The sequence below is a fragment of the Raphanus sativus genome, unplaced genomic scaffold (assembly GCF_000801105.2).
Source record: "Raphanus sativus cultivar WK10039 unplaced genomic scaffold, ASM80110v3 Scaffold2579, whole genome shotgun sequence".
In the NCBI taxonomy this organism is placed as follows: domain Eukaryota; kingdom Viridiplantae; phylum Streptophyta; class Magnoliopsida; order Brassicales; family Brassicaceae; genus Raphanus; species Raphanus sativus.
The window spans coordinates 1-14,917 of record NW_026617887.1 but is presented as its reverse complement, the minus strand read 5'-3'; the positions used below and the strand labels follow the sequence as shown (position 1 = coordinate 14,917).

The 14,917-nt window shown below is 39.2% G+C and overlaps 4 protein-coding genes and 1 long non-coding RNA gene across 8 annotated transcripts; 3 read left to right on the top strand and 2 right to left on the bottom strand.

Annotated features, from left to right (window-relative positions):
• Positions 1-156: 156 nt before the first annotated feature.
• Positions 157-3,929, bottom strand: LOC108809914 (probable methyltransferase PMT8). Its single transcript, XM_018582052.2, has 7 exons — positions 3,711-3,929; positions 2,863-3,189; positions 2,434-2,781; positions 1,547-2,141; positions 1,074-1,186; positions 754-974; positions 157-666 (listed from the first exon to the last, which is right to left on the bottom strand). Exons 2-7 carry the CDS (start codon positions 3,112-3,114, stop codon positions 327-329), a joined length of 1,869 nt encoding a protein of 622 aa, XP_018437554.2. The 5' UTR covers positions 3,115-3,189; positions 3,711-3,929; the 3' UTR covers positions 157-326.
• Positions 3,930-4,195: 266 nt separating this feature from the next.
• LOC130505785 (uncharacterized) lies at positions 4,196-5,928 on the top strand. 2 transcript variants are annotated; one of them, XR_008941803.1, is made up of 6 exons: positions 4,196-4,713; positions 4,791-4,865; positions 4,954-5,067; positions 5,144-5,228; positions 5,326-5,417; positions 5,703-5,928. It is a non-coding gene; the product is annotated as an uncharacterized LOC130505785 (long non-coding RNA). The 2 variants fall into 2 exon arrangements; XR_008941802.1 differs by having other exon boundaries at positions 5,144-5,417.
• Positions 5,929-7,872: 1,944 nt separating this feature from the next.
• On the bottom strand, positions 7,873-10,326 carry LOC108858744 (uncharacterized). Its single transcript, XM_018632626.2, has 8 exons — positions 10,033-10,326; positions 9,779-9,874; positions 9,450-9,533; positions 9,167-9,327; positions 8,929-9,046; positions 8,658-8,793; positions 8,375-8,553; positions 7,873-8,273 (listed from the first exon to the last, which is right to left on the bottom strand). The coding sequence occupies exons 1-8, from the start codon at positions 10,276-10,278 to the stop codon at positions 8,034-8,036; spliced, it is 1,260 nt and encodes a 419-aa protein (XP_018488128.1). The 5' UTR covers positions 10,279-10,326; the 3' UTR covers positions 7,873-8,033.
• A 157-nt stretch (positions 10,327-10,483) lies between these two features.
• LOC130505786 (malate dehydrogenase 1, cytoplasmic-like) lies at positions 10,484-12,727 on the top strand. The gene is made up of 6 exons (XM_057000394.1): positions 10,484-10,646; positions 11,092-11,250; positions 11,353-11,528; positions 11,691-12,104; positions 12,204-12,315; positions 12,400-12,727. Exons 1-6 carry the CDS (start codon positions 10,604-10,606, stop codon positions 12,492-12,494), a joined length of 999 nt encoding a protein of 332 aa, XP_056856374.1. The 5' UTR covers positions 10,484-10,603; the 3' UTR covers positions 12,495-12,727.
• Positions 12,728-13,046: 319 nt separating this feature from the next.
• LOC130494470 (cryptochrome-2-like) lies at positions 13,047-14,783 on the top strand. 3 transcript variants are annotated; one of them, XM_057000392.1, is made up of 3 exons: positions 13,047-13,202; positions 13,381-13,735; positions 13,819-14,783. In XM_057000392.1, the coding sequence occupies exons 2-3, from the start codon at positions 13,423-13,425 to the stop codon at positions 14,763-14,765; spliced, it is 1,260 nt and encodes a 419-aa protein (XP_056856372.1). In that variant the 5' UTR covers positions 13,047-13,202; positions 13,381-13,422; the 3' UTR covers positions 14,766-14,783. The 3 variants fall into 3 exon arrangements, with proteins under 3 accessions (XP_056856372.1, XP_056856373.1, XP_056856371.1); XM_057000393.1 differs by having other exon boundaries at positions 13,059-13,202; positions 13,392-13,735; XM_057000391.1 differs by lacking the exon at positions 13,047-13,202 and having other exon boundaries at positions 13,209-13,735.
• The last annotated feature ends 134 nt before the right edge of the window (positions 14,784-14,917 follow it).

The window sequence follows — 14,917 nt, the reverse complement described above, 5'->3', positions numbered from 1 at the left end:
TTTTGTATATATTAGATTTTAATTATAAATATATTTATTTTATAATTAAATTTCTCATAATTTTCCAATCAGATTAAAAAATTAATATACAACTAATTTCTTTAAATTTTATAATTTACCATTATTTTATTTAATAAAATACATTAAAATGAAAAATGCTGTTAAAAATATTAATCATTTTGAAACAATAAAGTAATGATTAATTTCAATAATTAATTATATAATATTGCTTATGTGTTACAAATCGAAATAAAAACTACATAAAAACATGTGGGAATAAAACAATTTCTTTCTTTTTTATTTCCTCTTCACTTCTGATTTTGTGATTACTCAGTGTCCCTAAGGCTTTCACTGGTGAGCCACAGTTTCTTCTGGACGATAAAAACGACATTGCTCTCACCATCTTCGCTCTCCTGGTCAAGCTCCGAACCTGCGGTTACTTTCTCCGACGCCACAACCTCCCAATGCAAAGCTTTCATATACTTCTTGATCGATTCAACAACGCTCTCCTTATCTCTGATGATGACAAACCCCGTGGGTCTAAGAATCCTATCCATCTCAATCAACAGATCCTCTGCGCTGCATCCTTTGCTTTTAATGTCTGAGAAAACAGTCCACGCGTGCAAGAGATCGTATGTTCTCGGGTATGTAGAGAAAGCCTCACACCTACACACAAAAAAATAAAGGAATGGTGAAAAAAATGTGAACAATTATTGTTTTAAAAATAAACGTTTGCAGAGTATTTTTTTTTACCAGTTATGATTAGTTCCGATTAAACCGCGGTCGTAGATGAGTTTAAGAGTGTTGGGACCGTCGGGAGAGACAACGTTCATAACCCACACGTCTTTGTCTTTGAGAGCAGCTGCGAAAGAACCCATGTGTGCTTTCATGTCCATTATGTTCCTCACTGTGTTTGCTTTAACTTTTGACGACATTAGGTTCCAGTAACTGTCCACTTGCTGTTTCCAAAGTTCCTGCAAACAAAACAAAGCACATACAAAAAACAATATGGTTTTAGTTTCTTTGCTTCTATAAGAATCTATATCAAGATTGACTGGTGGTTGTAGTAGTACCGTGTCTTTCTCAAACGTATGGGTTGAATAACCAAAGTCCGCCAGACGGGGAGGAGGAGAAGTCATCCTAGCTGGCCATGGAGCTAAACCACTTCCCTTGGTCTTATGGTCGTCTGTATTCACAAAACAAAAACAGAACCCAACGACTAGTTACTAACAGAAACCAACTGTAAAAGTACACATGGGATTTTAAACCGAACCGAACCAAACCAAATCGAATCAAAAACTTTGGTTGGATTTTCAAAAAGCGAACTAACTGTATACCGAACCTTTCAGATTAATTTAGTAAAATTTATTTTGAATCGAACTGACGGAAAAACCGAACTAACCCGTATACCAAGCCAAACTTTATTTCAGATTAATTCAATAAAGTCTATATTGAATAAAACTAACCAAAAACCGTATTAACCAAACCGAACCAAACTAAACCGAAACCGCATGCCTTGATAAAACTAAATGCTAAGCATACTTACGCTTGGAGTAAGGAGTGATGCAAGCCTCCATCGACACACCATAGACCGCATCAGGATCAGCATCCGAGCGACAAAGAGGAGGCTGCGTCCCAGGCTCTCTCTCCAAGTAACAGTCATTACTCAACGGTTTCTGCCAAACAACAGTTTGGTTTCTCTTAGCAGCGATTATCCAGCACATTCTCTCAACAAGAGCGCTCATCTCCTTCCAAATCCTCAAATCCTCTTCGTCTTGCGCGTAAGCCTCAGGGGAAGAATAAGCGAAGTAGCCTCCAGGTCTCAGCACACGGTCGAGCTCGAGGAGAAGGATGCCGTCTCTCTGAAGCCAGTCGATCCTGCACCGAGAGCAGTGAGCTAGCTCGAACGATCTGCTCGGGTATGGAAGCCTCTTGGTGCCTAAGACGCCGAGGTAAGCAGGGATGCCTCTCTCTAACGCAAACTGGATTTGGTTCTGGTGAACGTCGTTGGGAGCTAGGGACATTGCGATTATATCAGAGGAGAGGAGGTAAGCTCCGAAACTGGCGACTCCGCATCCAACGTCAAGAACCGTTCTTAACCTCCCTTCGTCGTTTAGTACATCGTTGGAGAAGTTAAGCATCTGCAAGTCACAAGAAGCCATTAGAGTCACATAAGATATTGTAGTTGTTCTTTTTTAAAATCTAATTATAAAATTATTTTGATGAACTATAAAAATAAGACATACAAAAAAAATAATACAAAATTTAGAGATGTATACTAACATTATCATTTGATTAAATCTAAATCGATTTAGACTAATTTAAACCGATTTGAATCGCATAAATCAGATTTTAAGAAAATTATTTCGGTTATAACCGATTTGTATACATTTCATATTATCACTAATGAAAAGTTTAAGAAAAGACGCTTACATTAGCGATGGAAGCAATGTACTTATCAGCTCCATAATGGAAATGAGTCCCACCACCTGGAAAATTGATTTTATCTCCTTTGACAACCATCCAGTTCTGATCAGACTTCTCTTTAGCGAGGTGATTGTGAGGTATGTTCGCTTGCCACACTTCATCTCTGCTCTTAGGCCACTTAATAGGAACCTTGTATCCAGATGGAGGAGGAATCAAACAGTTGAACTTTCTCTCGGGAGGAGGACAATGACGTTCGTAATGTTCCATGAGAGACAGATCCAGCTTCAACCTCATCTGGTAGATGAAGTTCCTGTCTAAGCAAGGGATGATCTCCGAGTGCCGATCATCACACACCTTAAAAAATAATAATATATCAAAACGTTAAGCTCAGAGATTAACATAAACTTTTGAGATTTGGATAAAAGCAAAACTTACAGGGAAGCTTTTGGCTACAACTAGACTGTCTTCTTCACTGGTCACAGATCCGTCTTGTTTGTTATCATTATCATCATCTCCGCCCAAATAAGAAGTTCCGAGTTTTCTCAATGATCTTCCGTATTCCAATGCTGATGCACCTTGGTTAGAGGAACCATAGTACATGTACAAGAAACAGAGGAATAGAGCTAGGATGCAGACCGAAGCAATTAGCCGCTTCTTTTGGCCTCCATCAGATCTCCCTCTCATCATCTAAACACACAGTTTCCTCACAAAAACCAAAGAAGCAAAAGGCTCTCTACTCTCTCTCTATCTATGTGAGTTTCTCTGCATAAATAAAGAAGAGAACAAACAGTGAAAAATTAATTTAAGTATTAAGTTTGGTGGGTAGTCACTGGCAACAAATTTTCAAAGCTATGAAATAAAGTAAGGAATAAAAACACGGACTTTTGAAGATTCAGATCCGTGTTAATTGGGTCAGAAACCACACACTAGCATCGTTATTTCAGAACATAAAGTTAAGTGGGATCCAAGCAACTGTTTAATTTTGAAGGAAAAATAATGGCCACCGACCGACAAGTTTTTTTTCTTTTTTTTCAGACAAAAGATTAAATGTTCTTAGAACTAAACTGAACTAGTAGATCTGGCCAGCCTTTCCATTTTAATCGGGAAAGCTTTTAATGAAAGTTATCAATTTTACCGGGAAAGCTGAAACATTCATTGAATAGAATTAAAAAGAAAAAGAAACATTAACACACTGAGAATGAGACTACTGAAGGCTAAACCTCAATAGCTCAAAAAAAGGGAAACACAGATTATCAAAATCAAATCTCGACAAGAAAACTCACAGAAGAAGAAGAAGTCGAGCCGTGCCACTGGTAGAGCAGGGATCCGAGAATGGGAGTGAGTGAAGTTATTCTTTAAGCTTTAGCTTAAAGAGAAGGGTGACGATAAATATAAAAAGAAAATAACAATATCAGATTCAGATCTAACAGGAATGATGCCTTTTTTCACTGGCTCAGTGTTTTTATCCTATTTTTGGTTTGGGAGATAAAAGTGCAGTTGCTCTCTCGGAGTCTCGTTGTAAAGCTTAAAAGGTCTCCATCTCTGTCCTTCCTGTCGACTTGCTGTAATTCCTTTTTATTTTATTTTTTCTCGGGTATAATAAAAATAAATACATTTGGACAGTTCTTTAATTATTTTTACTTTAATCAATTGATATCTCTGCGAGTGGATTCGACATAATGCGTTTTTAATTTTCATCATTAATTAGTAACACTAACAACAACCCACATCTATAATAATAAAGTTGAGAAATCTGCCATTTCCCGCTGCCACGTCACCTTGTCTCTCTCTCAGCCTGCCACGTCGACATGTTTTTATTCTTTCTCGCACCTGAGACCATTAATCGTATAAGGCTTTCTTAAGACAACTGGCCCTTTCAAAATTCTTACTTCATGTGCATAGAAGTCCACGTTTTGGCCCAAATATGATGTAAACAGAATCTTCTTCAGTCAACGCCGCTCATCCTCCTCTCCATCTTCCTCATCCTCATCGTAGTAACCCAACCGTTTCAACCTCCTTCGGTAAACCTTTGTAACATGAGCATCCCATTTCTAAGATACATAAAGCCATGCAACTGTTGCGACTCTCTCAGTCGCTCACCTTACATATACATTTATCCCGATCGACAGTTGAAGTCTCACATCACTCAATTATTAAACTACGTCTGTCTTGGCTTGGGGAGGCGGAGCTGCGCTTCAGGTTAATCCATTTTCGGAAGCAAGGAACACAGCCGAATGAGTATGAGGCATTCTAATTGGGTTAGAATTGATTCTGATCGATGAACAGGTTTGAAACTGAATTTTTCAAACGATTATTTGCCTACTAAAGATTCGATTCCAGATACTAATATCATTCTACGACAGGGTACTGTCATACATGGGTTCATCTTACCTAACCGTTGTTTAGCTTTTGATCATCAAGTCTGAGCATATGCGTCAGTACGTTTTCATGTTATTTCTGGGGTCTTTATCTGTTTTGTTTAGGGAGTCAAGTCATATTATTAAATGATTATGGAAATATACGCAGGTGAGAGTGAATATGGATAGTGCCGTGAAGAGCCTCTAAAAGAAGAGACGGGTCCTCTGCAAAGAGATATTGTGATCCCTTAAGCGTTTTACCCCGTAACTTATTGTCCGACAGGTAAGTACCACGTTTTCTAAACCTCTCTGCATTGCCACAAAATATAATTTCATCTGAGGTTTTATCTTCTTAATAGGTTGTTGCAGATGGTACTCACTCTATAGTTTGACACGCGAAAGTTATATGTGGAGTTGGGGTCATCCGTGACTTCTCCATGACATGTATAGATTAAAATTAAATGTTCGATTTTGTTTTACTCTTTACTGTAGAAAACAAATATTTGTTCCAGTGTCAAGGTCCTGAAATTTTCTGTTGAAGCATTTTGTAATGTGGCTCTTGAAGAAGATGGAGAGGCTCTTGGCACAACCCCTCATCCTGTCCCAGTCCGAGGCCTCAATGATCTCACTTGGGTTTGTTTCTTTCTCTTTCTTTTATTGATTCATTTACTGCTCATTTAAAACCTTAAAAAGGGGACTCTGTTGTCAAAGGGTACCACCGCCTTTAGATACTTGATCTACAACTTATATCTCTCTAAATTCATGTTTAGTTGATATTGATACCGGTGGCTTGCATTCAACCGCTTTAACTGCTCAAGGAGAGATATTAAAACGAGTTCTCAAAGTTTATTTTCTCGCCATGTGCTGGATCCTCCTTTTCATCAAGAATAATTATTTGTTTGGCCTTCTAATTTTTAGGTGGATGGTTGAAGAAGAGGAGAACACGAAAGACTCGGGTAGACTCGGGTTAGGTGACAATGACAAGATCAGCAAAATAGTTCCACAGAAAGTTAATCTTATCCCTGACGAAGATATCATTCAGGTTGTAAAGCCTTAAACTTTAATTATCTTGAATCTCTAAAAGAGGATTTCATTCATTTAAAGATGCACTAAACTTTAATGATCAATAATCTTTTTACAAATATGTTTCTTGCTTCTGAACACATACCGTTGCTTTGACAAGAGAACAAAATCTTTTCGGTTGCTCCCTTGAAACCCAAGAAACCTGCTTTAAGGTTTTACTTCATAAGAAAAGTCATTTTACCATGGCTATTTGGGTGATCAGTTTGGTAGAGGGGATCATGGAAGACTTGGTTATAGAAGGAATGTAACACTTGGACAGTTTGGTGGGCTCCACAGTCTTGCCATCGTAGAATGCAAGTCTGATGATATTTCATTCTCTGGTCACAGAACAAGTTTTTCTTTTTTTGCTAAAAAGTCACAGAACAAGTTTGAAAGACGAGAACGAAATATGATTTGCAGGGAACAAAGAAAAAGGAGAGTATGTTTATTAAAAGGAGGGGGGGGGTTATTATGGGTCAGTGCTTTGGCGACCAACGTTCGAATAGTTGCACGGATTCAAAAGCAAACTAGATTTTTCTCAACTTAAAACCGGGCTTCGTAGCCTGGTGGTAATGGAACCTCGGCTGAGGTGCCCGCCACCCAGCTTCGAAACCCGGCCACAGCGATTTAACATCCTTACTGTTGGGGCGCTGGACCCCTTCGGGGGATATTTGGGAAAGTGGCTGCCCAGACACCAGAGATATCAAAAAAAAAAAAAAAAGGAGGGGGGGGAGAGAAAAAATATTCACCATTTCATTGATATTGGAATTTATCTGCAAATGAGGAAGAGCATGATGCATACAAGGCTTCCGTGTATTTTGGTGACGCTAAAGAATATGGAAGCAACAATAATATAACATTGAAACAACAAAGAAATCAGATCCACCATCTGCTAATACTACAGACAAATTAAAAAGTGTGTATTAATGATAGAAACAACAAAACTAAGTCGTTAAGCAAAAACAACAAAACTAAGTTATATAAGTCTAAAATCACATGGTTCTACCAAACTTATATTATGCCCTTATTAACAGACATTATAAATTCAGTTCCGCACATGGTTCTACCAAAATTATTTTCACAATTTTACTCAACTAATTACCAGTCATTAATAATCTAGCTAGGAAATGTTTTTAGGTCCAACTGATAAAAAGATTAATATTTATATCAAACCAAGATTGAATGCTACATAAATTTTGGTAGACCAATATATTTATATCGATATAAACCAAGTAGAAAATTGGTTTATACAGGGTGCTCTCCACAAGATTGTATACGTAGAATTAATTTCTAACTCATACCATTATCTCATAATTTAAAATAAAAAGTTAAAAAATAAAAAAATTATATTATAAAACACACAACAAACTAAAGTTCTAACATTTGAATTTTATTAAGCAGAAAACACTTCATAAAAATTTTTAAATTTTTATATTAACTTATTTTTAAACCAATTTCTATATATTATATAAATAAAAAGTAAAAAATATAACAAAATCCCGGGCGTAGCCCGGGCAAACCCCTAGTCTATAATATTTTTTTTTGAATTAATTCTTGCAAATTTCATTGTAGTTTTGGGACTTTTCTTTGGTAATGGAATTAACAACTGTTTTTATTTATGACAACAGTGACTGGACAAGTAGAAAAACAAAACCAGTTGCTTATTGGACAAGTCACTGTCCTACGTCCATTCACACGGATCGGAACATATGTAATTCCGTGTAACGCGTTTATACATTGTGTCGGTCACTACTGACTACCGACTGCAAAATTGATTGACGATTGGTGGTTTATTCAGTCGCGCCATTTAACTCATGTTATTCTACGATTTATTACTATTTGATTAGCTTTAAAAATAAATAACACTATTATATAGTTACCATTGCCAAATCTGAAGCTGGCTATACGGATCTGGCTTTGACTGAGATGAAGAGATCCAGATCCGACCATCAGCCCATGAACTGATCTCATAATTCCACATGACATTTATCAATCACCTAACTCTCTAGGATTACTAATCAAACCATGGAAACAAAAAACTTGAGATTTTTTTTTTCTTTTTAACATTTTCACAGTTTTCTTTCAAATGGTTCTTAATTATCATACAAACAATATTAAAAGCATGGAGAAGAAAAAAGAACGTTCACGTGAGGTCAGTAACTCATATAGAGAAGAAACTTTTGTTCCTCAAAAGAAAGAAGGGTCTTTGTACCTTCTGAACACGGCTTCAATATCAGCCATGACCTCTGGCGACAACGGCCCTTCCGTCATCAGATAAGCATCAATGTCTTCTTTAAGCTGTTCCATTGACGTAGCTCCGATGATCGTGCTCGTCACAAAAGGCCTGTCACGTACAAACCCCAGAGCTAGCTCCACCGGAGTTAAACCGTGCTTCTTCGCCACCTCAATGTATTGAATCGTTGCTTCCTAAGACCGGAAGAAGAATCAAACTGACGTCAAGAACTTTCACGACGTTGGTTTACAAATATAACGATGTTTTCTTAAGCATGGTTGGATCAAGAACAGACCTTGGCTAGGGATCCTTTGTAACGCTCCATGAATCCAGGGAAAAGATTCAGCCTTGCGTTCTTCGTAGCTTCTGGGTCTGTAACCAAGTATTTCCCAGACAAGGAGCCGCCACCAAGAGGGGAATATGCAAGCAAGCCGACATTGCAATTTTTTGGATGGCATACTTCTACCAGATCAACTGTGATTATAACACAAGAAGAACATTAGAACTAAGGACATGCTCATCAGGTCACGTAAGACCAGATGGTATTTCACTGCTTTATATGTTTCTAGAGAGACTACCTTCAAAACGGGTCCGAGCTAGCAAGCTGTAACCATTCTGGATGCTCACAATCTTTGGTAGTCCTTCTAGTTTTGCTGTGTGAACAAACTCCATCACTCCATATGAAGTTTCATTTGAGACACCGATGTAGCGAACCTGTTACAGAGTTTAAACGTTCAAGATTCTGTTACGAGATTTATAGCAGAGAAGGTGTTTTAAGTTTGTTATATATGTAGTGTTGTTGAAAAGAAAACCAACTCAATGTATCTGACGGCTAAGGATTCGTACTACCTTCCCTTCGTTAATGAGATCCTGGAACGCTCTTAGCTGCTCCACAAATGGCACACTACTTCTCCATTTTGATGGATCATAGTAGTTATCACCAAAGAGTGGTACATACCGATCTGGCCTGAACTGAAAAAAAAAACATCAGCATCATGATACTCTGCCACACTCAATGATGAATAAAGAAATAGCATATGAGAACGGAACACTAATTTGCACACAAGATGTAGCAAGACTCTGTTACCAGTGTATCTGAAGCAAATCAATGTAGTCAGTGCCAAGGCGTTGGAGACTTTTCTCGACGCTTTCTTTGATATTAGCTGCATCTACACGCGTAACCTCCGCATTCTCCCGCAGGTATGCTGATCTTTCTGAGTACCCACATAATTTAGTTGCCAAAACAATCTGTACACAGAAAAAGAAGATTATATAGCATTGACAAAGCATTGTCAGATTGGTTCCTTATCTATCAATAGAATCCACAAGCAGAAACAATATGCATCCAAAGCATGAAAGATTGGTGATGCCTTGTCACGGCTCTGAGACTTCAACCAGCTACTGATATAAAGATCAGTTTTCCCTTGGGTCTCCTTCTTCATCGGGACAGGATACTGAGAAAAAAACAAATCAATAATTAACTGATAAATCACTAACCAGTCACGCGAGTAATCAGATGCGAGAACAACATATGTACATCTGTTTCTAATGCCAAATAGTTGAAAACCTTAATCAAAAGTTGCACTATTTACAAAGCCAGAGCTCACTAGCCATACAGACCTTATCCACAAACACAAAAAAACTTCCCTATATCTCAATGCATGAGTGATGCACAAACAAGAAGAGAAAAAAAACTCACGGCTTCAGCAGTGTCAATGCAGTTGATGCCATGCTCAGCTGCATAACTCAGCATCTCATGAGATTCTTTCTCAGTATTCTGCTCCCCAAACGTCATCTGAAACGAAATTCAAACACGAACCAGAAAGCATGATTAATTAATCCAATGCATAAGTTCTGATCACACAAGTCAAATCACTTTCAATCGCTTAAGCTACTACAACACCAGTTCTTAATCCTGATAGCAATAGCGAAGGAGACGAATCTTATCCTTACAGTGCCCATAGTAATCTCGCTGATATTGAGCTCCGAATCCCCTAACTTCCTGTACTCCATCGTCTTCTCAGTCGACGCTTTCGCCAAAACCGAAGTTCTGAATATTCTCCTCCTCCGAGCATTCCGAAATGGAGTCACACGGCGGCGTGTGAAGGAGGATTGAGAGAAGCCTCGAATGTCGGAAACACTGTTCTTCCCGGTGATCGCCGGAGTGACCGTTGAGAAGGTGACGTAAGATGACGCCATGGCTGAGAATGGGAGAGACTTGGACGTGGCTCTCTCTCTCTCTCTCTAGCCTTATCCGCCATATCTACTGTGAAAAGTATGGGCTCGAATATATGGGCCTTACTTAGCCCATTGGACATTATATTGTATTATTATCTACGGATCTTTTTCCTAATTTAAATTTGAGATTATTATTTATTTATTCCTTGGAGATAAGTGGCATGACACAGCTCTTCGATATCTCCGATAAATAGAGACCGTAGTGAGCTCCCAAAGGTTAACAACCCCTCTCCGAAATCTCAAATACCGATCCATTTCCCCGGCGATAATCGACGATCTAGATCCGATGGCGAAGGAACCAGTTCGTGTTCTCGTTACCGGTGCTGCAGGTATCTTCTTCATGTTTCTTCAGATCTTTTGATTTTTTGACCTCTTGCTTACTGTAGTACGCAGATCTCTGTCTAGTCTTTGCTAACGCCGTACGAATGCTTTCTAGATCGATGATTCTAGTTTCGTTGAGGTGGTAGAACGAGATCTGATTCGATCCTTATAGTCTGATCATGCTTTATGAAATAATCAGTTAAAACTGTAGAGGTTTGATCTAGAAACTGACGTGTTACCACTACGCTGAAGTCAACTTTAATTTTTATTTATTTATTTATTTATTATTCATAGCATATTCATTACTTGTTCGTTTACTAAAATTGGTTATCTTATTATTTTATGGATTGAAAACGGTTTTGGTTTAACTCTGATTTGGAAGCTTATATTTTATGGATTGAATATTAGTTTATTATAGTTGGTGAATGAAACGTGTTGTGATTTTTGGCACAGGACAAATTGGATACGCTCTTGTCCCAATGATTGCGAGGGGAATCATGCTTGGTGCTGACCAGCCTGTGATCCTTCACATGTTGGATATTCCTCCTGCTGCTGAAGCACTCAACGGTGTCAAGATGGAGTTGATCGATGCTGCTTTCCCTCTTCTCAAAGGTTGTTTCATTTTTCATTGATGTGAATTATATGCAATCCGTGCCATGTGTTGTTTGTTTGTGCTCGAGTGAGAGAGATTATTTTTTATTTTTTTATAATCAGGTGTTGTTGCTACAACTGATGCCGTTGAGGGATGCACGGGAGTCAACGTTGCTGTTATGGTTGGTGGTTTCCCGAGGAAAGAAGGTATGGAGAGGAAGGATGTGATGACCAAGAATGTCTCCATTTACAAGTCTCAGGCTACTGCTTTGGAGAAGCATGCCGCTCCAAACTGCAAGGTAAATAAGATCTGCTTGTCTTTTTAATCAGTTTCTTTCTTTTTAGCCACTTCAGCTAGTTTTTTCTTGTTCATTGAAGTGTAACAAATGCTTTATATTCTCAATTGGGTTCTAGTTTGTGAGACTCTTCCTCAAGACATTTTCTTTCGTTTTTTTTTTCAGGTTCTTGTTGTTGCAAACCCTGCAAACACCAATGCATTGATCCTGAAGGAATTTGCACCATCCATCCCTGAAAAGAACATCAGTTGTTTGACAAGGCTTGACCACAACAGGGCCTTGGGTCAGATCTCCGAGAGGTTGAGCGTGCCCGTGTCTGATGTTAAGAACGTGATCATCTGGGGAAACCACTCGTCATCACAGTACCCAGACGTCAACCATGCTAAGGTGCAGACATCGGCTGGAGAGAAGTCAGTCCGTGAGCTCGTGAAGAACGATGAATACTTGAATGGAGAATTCATCACCACCGTTCAACAGCGTGGAGCTGCAATCATCAAGGCGAGGAAGTTGTCAAGTGCACTTTCTGCTGCTAGCTCTGCTTGTGACCACATCCGTGATTGGGTCCTTGGAACTCCAGAGGTTCATAATAATACTCTTCCCATTATTTGCAGTGTGTGGTTTTAATAAGCTGTTGATCGTTGTTCTAATATGAGTTCTTTCTTTTGTTCAATTTCTCAGGGTACATTTGTTTCAATGGGAGTATACTCCGATGGCTCTTACGACGTTCCAGCTGGACTTATCTACTCCTTCCCTGTCACTTGCCGCAATGGAGAGTGGAGTATTGTCCAAGGTAAAGAGACAAGCTTTTACAACTCAAAAACTTAATTCTGACTTTCTGTACTGTGCTCGTGCTAAATTGAATTTGGTTGATTAGGGCTTCCGATCGATGAAATGTCAAGGAAGAAGATGGATTTGACAGCAGAGGAGCTGAAGGAAGAGAAGGACTTGGCCTACTCATGCCTCTCTTAAACAACCAATGCTCTTCTTCTGTAGCCATTTTTCAGCTATCAGGTGTGAGATCATCATAGCTTTTACGGCTGTGTCTGAATAAGATCTCCAAACACTGTTTTATAACCTCTTTGTTGGTTTGTCTTCCTATTGAGCATTGTCCCTGGTCTGTTTCTAAACCAGGATATCGTTTACTCTGTTTCATGTGTCTTGTTTGGTTTTATCCATAATAAAAAATTTAAAAGTTGATAACATCATCTGCTCGATTAGTTTTGGTCTTAGTCAGTAGCCCAAAACTGATGCTGAATTTGTGCAGTTATGTGTAACGGCGTTGTGTTGCAAGAAGGAACGTCTGGTTTTGCATCAAAAGGCCTGCTTTTATTTAGCAAGTCTCTGACATACATAATCCAATCTTCCCGAATCAGACTATGTTCTATTTCTCGTTGGCCCAATAAATTAAAAATTAAAATCATATTAATGAGCCCAACGTGTAAATGAAGATGAGAACCACTGTCGGCACTTTAGCCCACTAAAAATCTTTAGAGCAAAATTCGATCCCTTGAAAATATCTTAATGATCACAAGAAAATCTTAGATGGGCAAATGAATAATTAGATTTCGGTTAAAAAAAGAAAGATCCAATAATATTGGAACGCCACCAGTTGTTGTGGATAAAGTTGTCTACTACTTTTGTCGTGTGGATAGAGTTGTCCACATATTCTCTTGCAAGGTAAGAGTTCCTAGATTGTTCTTTGATTATGCTTTCATGGTTAGGCCAAGACTTATCTTTGATGAGTAGATCTTAAACTTTTGTTTTCTGACAGCTTTTTAAGCTGAATCATTCTCTGTTATCTACATAGAGGAACTATATCCCATGTATATGAGCTTGTGGTCTGAAATTATGGCAGAATTTGGACAGAGAGTGGAGGAGCTTTAGCTTGATTTGGTCTATGGCGACGAACAGAAAGACTATAGTTTGGTTTAGAAGAGACCTAAGGATCGAAGATAACCCAGCGCTAGCAGCTGCTGCTCGCGAAGGATCAGTCTTCCCTGTTTTCATCTGGTGTCCCGAAGAAGAAGGTCAGTTTCATCCAGGAAGAGCTTCAAGATGGTGGATGAAACAATCTCTTGCTCACTTGAATCAATCCTTGAAGGCTCTTGGTTCCCACCTCACTTTTATCAAAACCGATAACACGGTTTCCTCTATCTTGGACTGTGTCCGCGCCACTGGTGCCACTAAAGTCGTCTTTAATCACCTCTACGGTACACTAACTACTCATCTCCTGTTTCATTTGGTTAGCTTTAGTTTTAAACGAAGCTACGTATATATATCCTTTGGTTTGTAGATCCTGTTTCGCTGGTTAGGGACCACAACGTAAAGGAGAAACTTGCGGAACGTGGGATCTCTGTGCAAGGCTACAACGGAGATCTATTGTACGAGCCTTGGGAGATAAACTCCGAAAACGGCAAACCTTTTACGAGTTTTGCTCCTTACTGGAAGAAATGCTTAGACATGTCGGTTGAATCCGTTATGCTTCCTCCTCCTTGGCGTTTGTTGCCTCTGTCCGCAGGCGAAGAGGTGTGGGCATGTTCGATAGAAGAGCTAGGGCTAGAGAACGAGGCGGAGAAACCAAGCAACGCGCTGTTGACCAGAGCTTGGTCACCAGGTTGGAGCAACGGTGATAAAACACTAACAGAGTTCGTCGAGAAACAGTTGATAGATTACGCGAAAAACAGCAAGAAAGTCGTCGGGAACTCGACCTCGATGCTCTCTCCCTATCTCCACTTCGGGGAAGTAAGCGTCAGACGCGTTTTCCAGTGTGTCCGTATGAAGAAAATCATATGGGCGAGAGATAAGAACGGGGAAGGAGAAGAGAGCGCTGATCTTTTCCTCAGAGGGATCGGTCAGAGAGAGTACTCTCGGTATATATGTTTCAACTTCCCTTTTACTCACGAGCAGTCTTTGTTGAGTCATCTTCGTTTCTTTCCATGGGATGCTGACGTGGGCAAGTTCAAGGCGTGGAGTCAAGGGAGGACTGGGTATCCGTTGGTGGATGCGGGGATGAGGGAGCTTTGGGCTACTGGGTGGATGCATAACAGGATAAGAGTGATTGTTTCGAGCTTTGCTGTCAAGTTTCTGCTTCTTCCGTGGAAATGGGGGATGAAGTATTTTTGGGATACTCTTTTGGATGCTGATTTGGAATGTGACATCATTGGCTGGCAGTATATCTCTGGGAGCTTACCTGATGGCCACGAGCTTGATCGCTTGGACAATCCCGCGGTATGTTTTTAGAAATATAAGAACCATCTGACTATTTTTTGATTTCGGTTAGGTCAATATAATAATGCTAGGAACCTACTAATATCTGATAAAAAAATTGTTTTCAGTTCAATTCCGGTTTTTGGTTAGTTTATGTTATTTATTCTGATGAAAAAGGTAAGTTT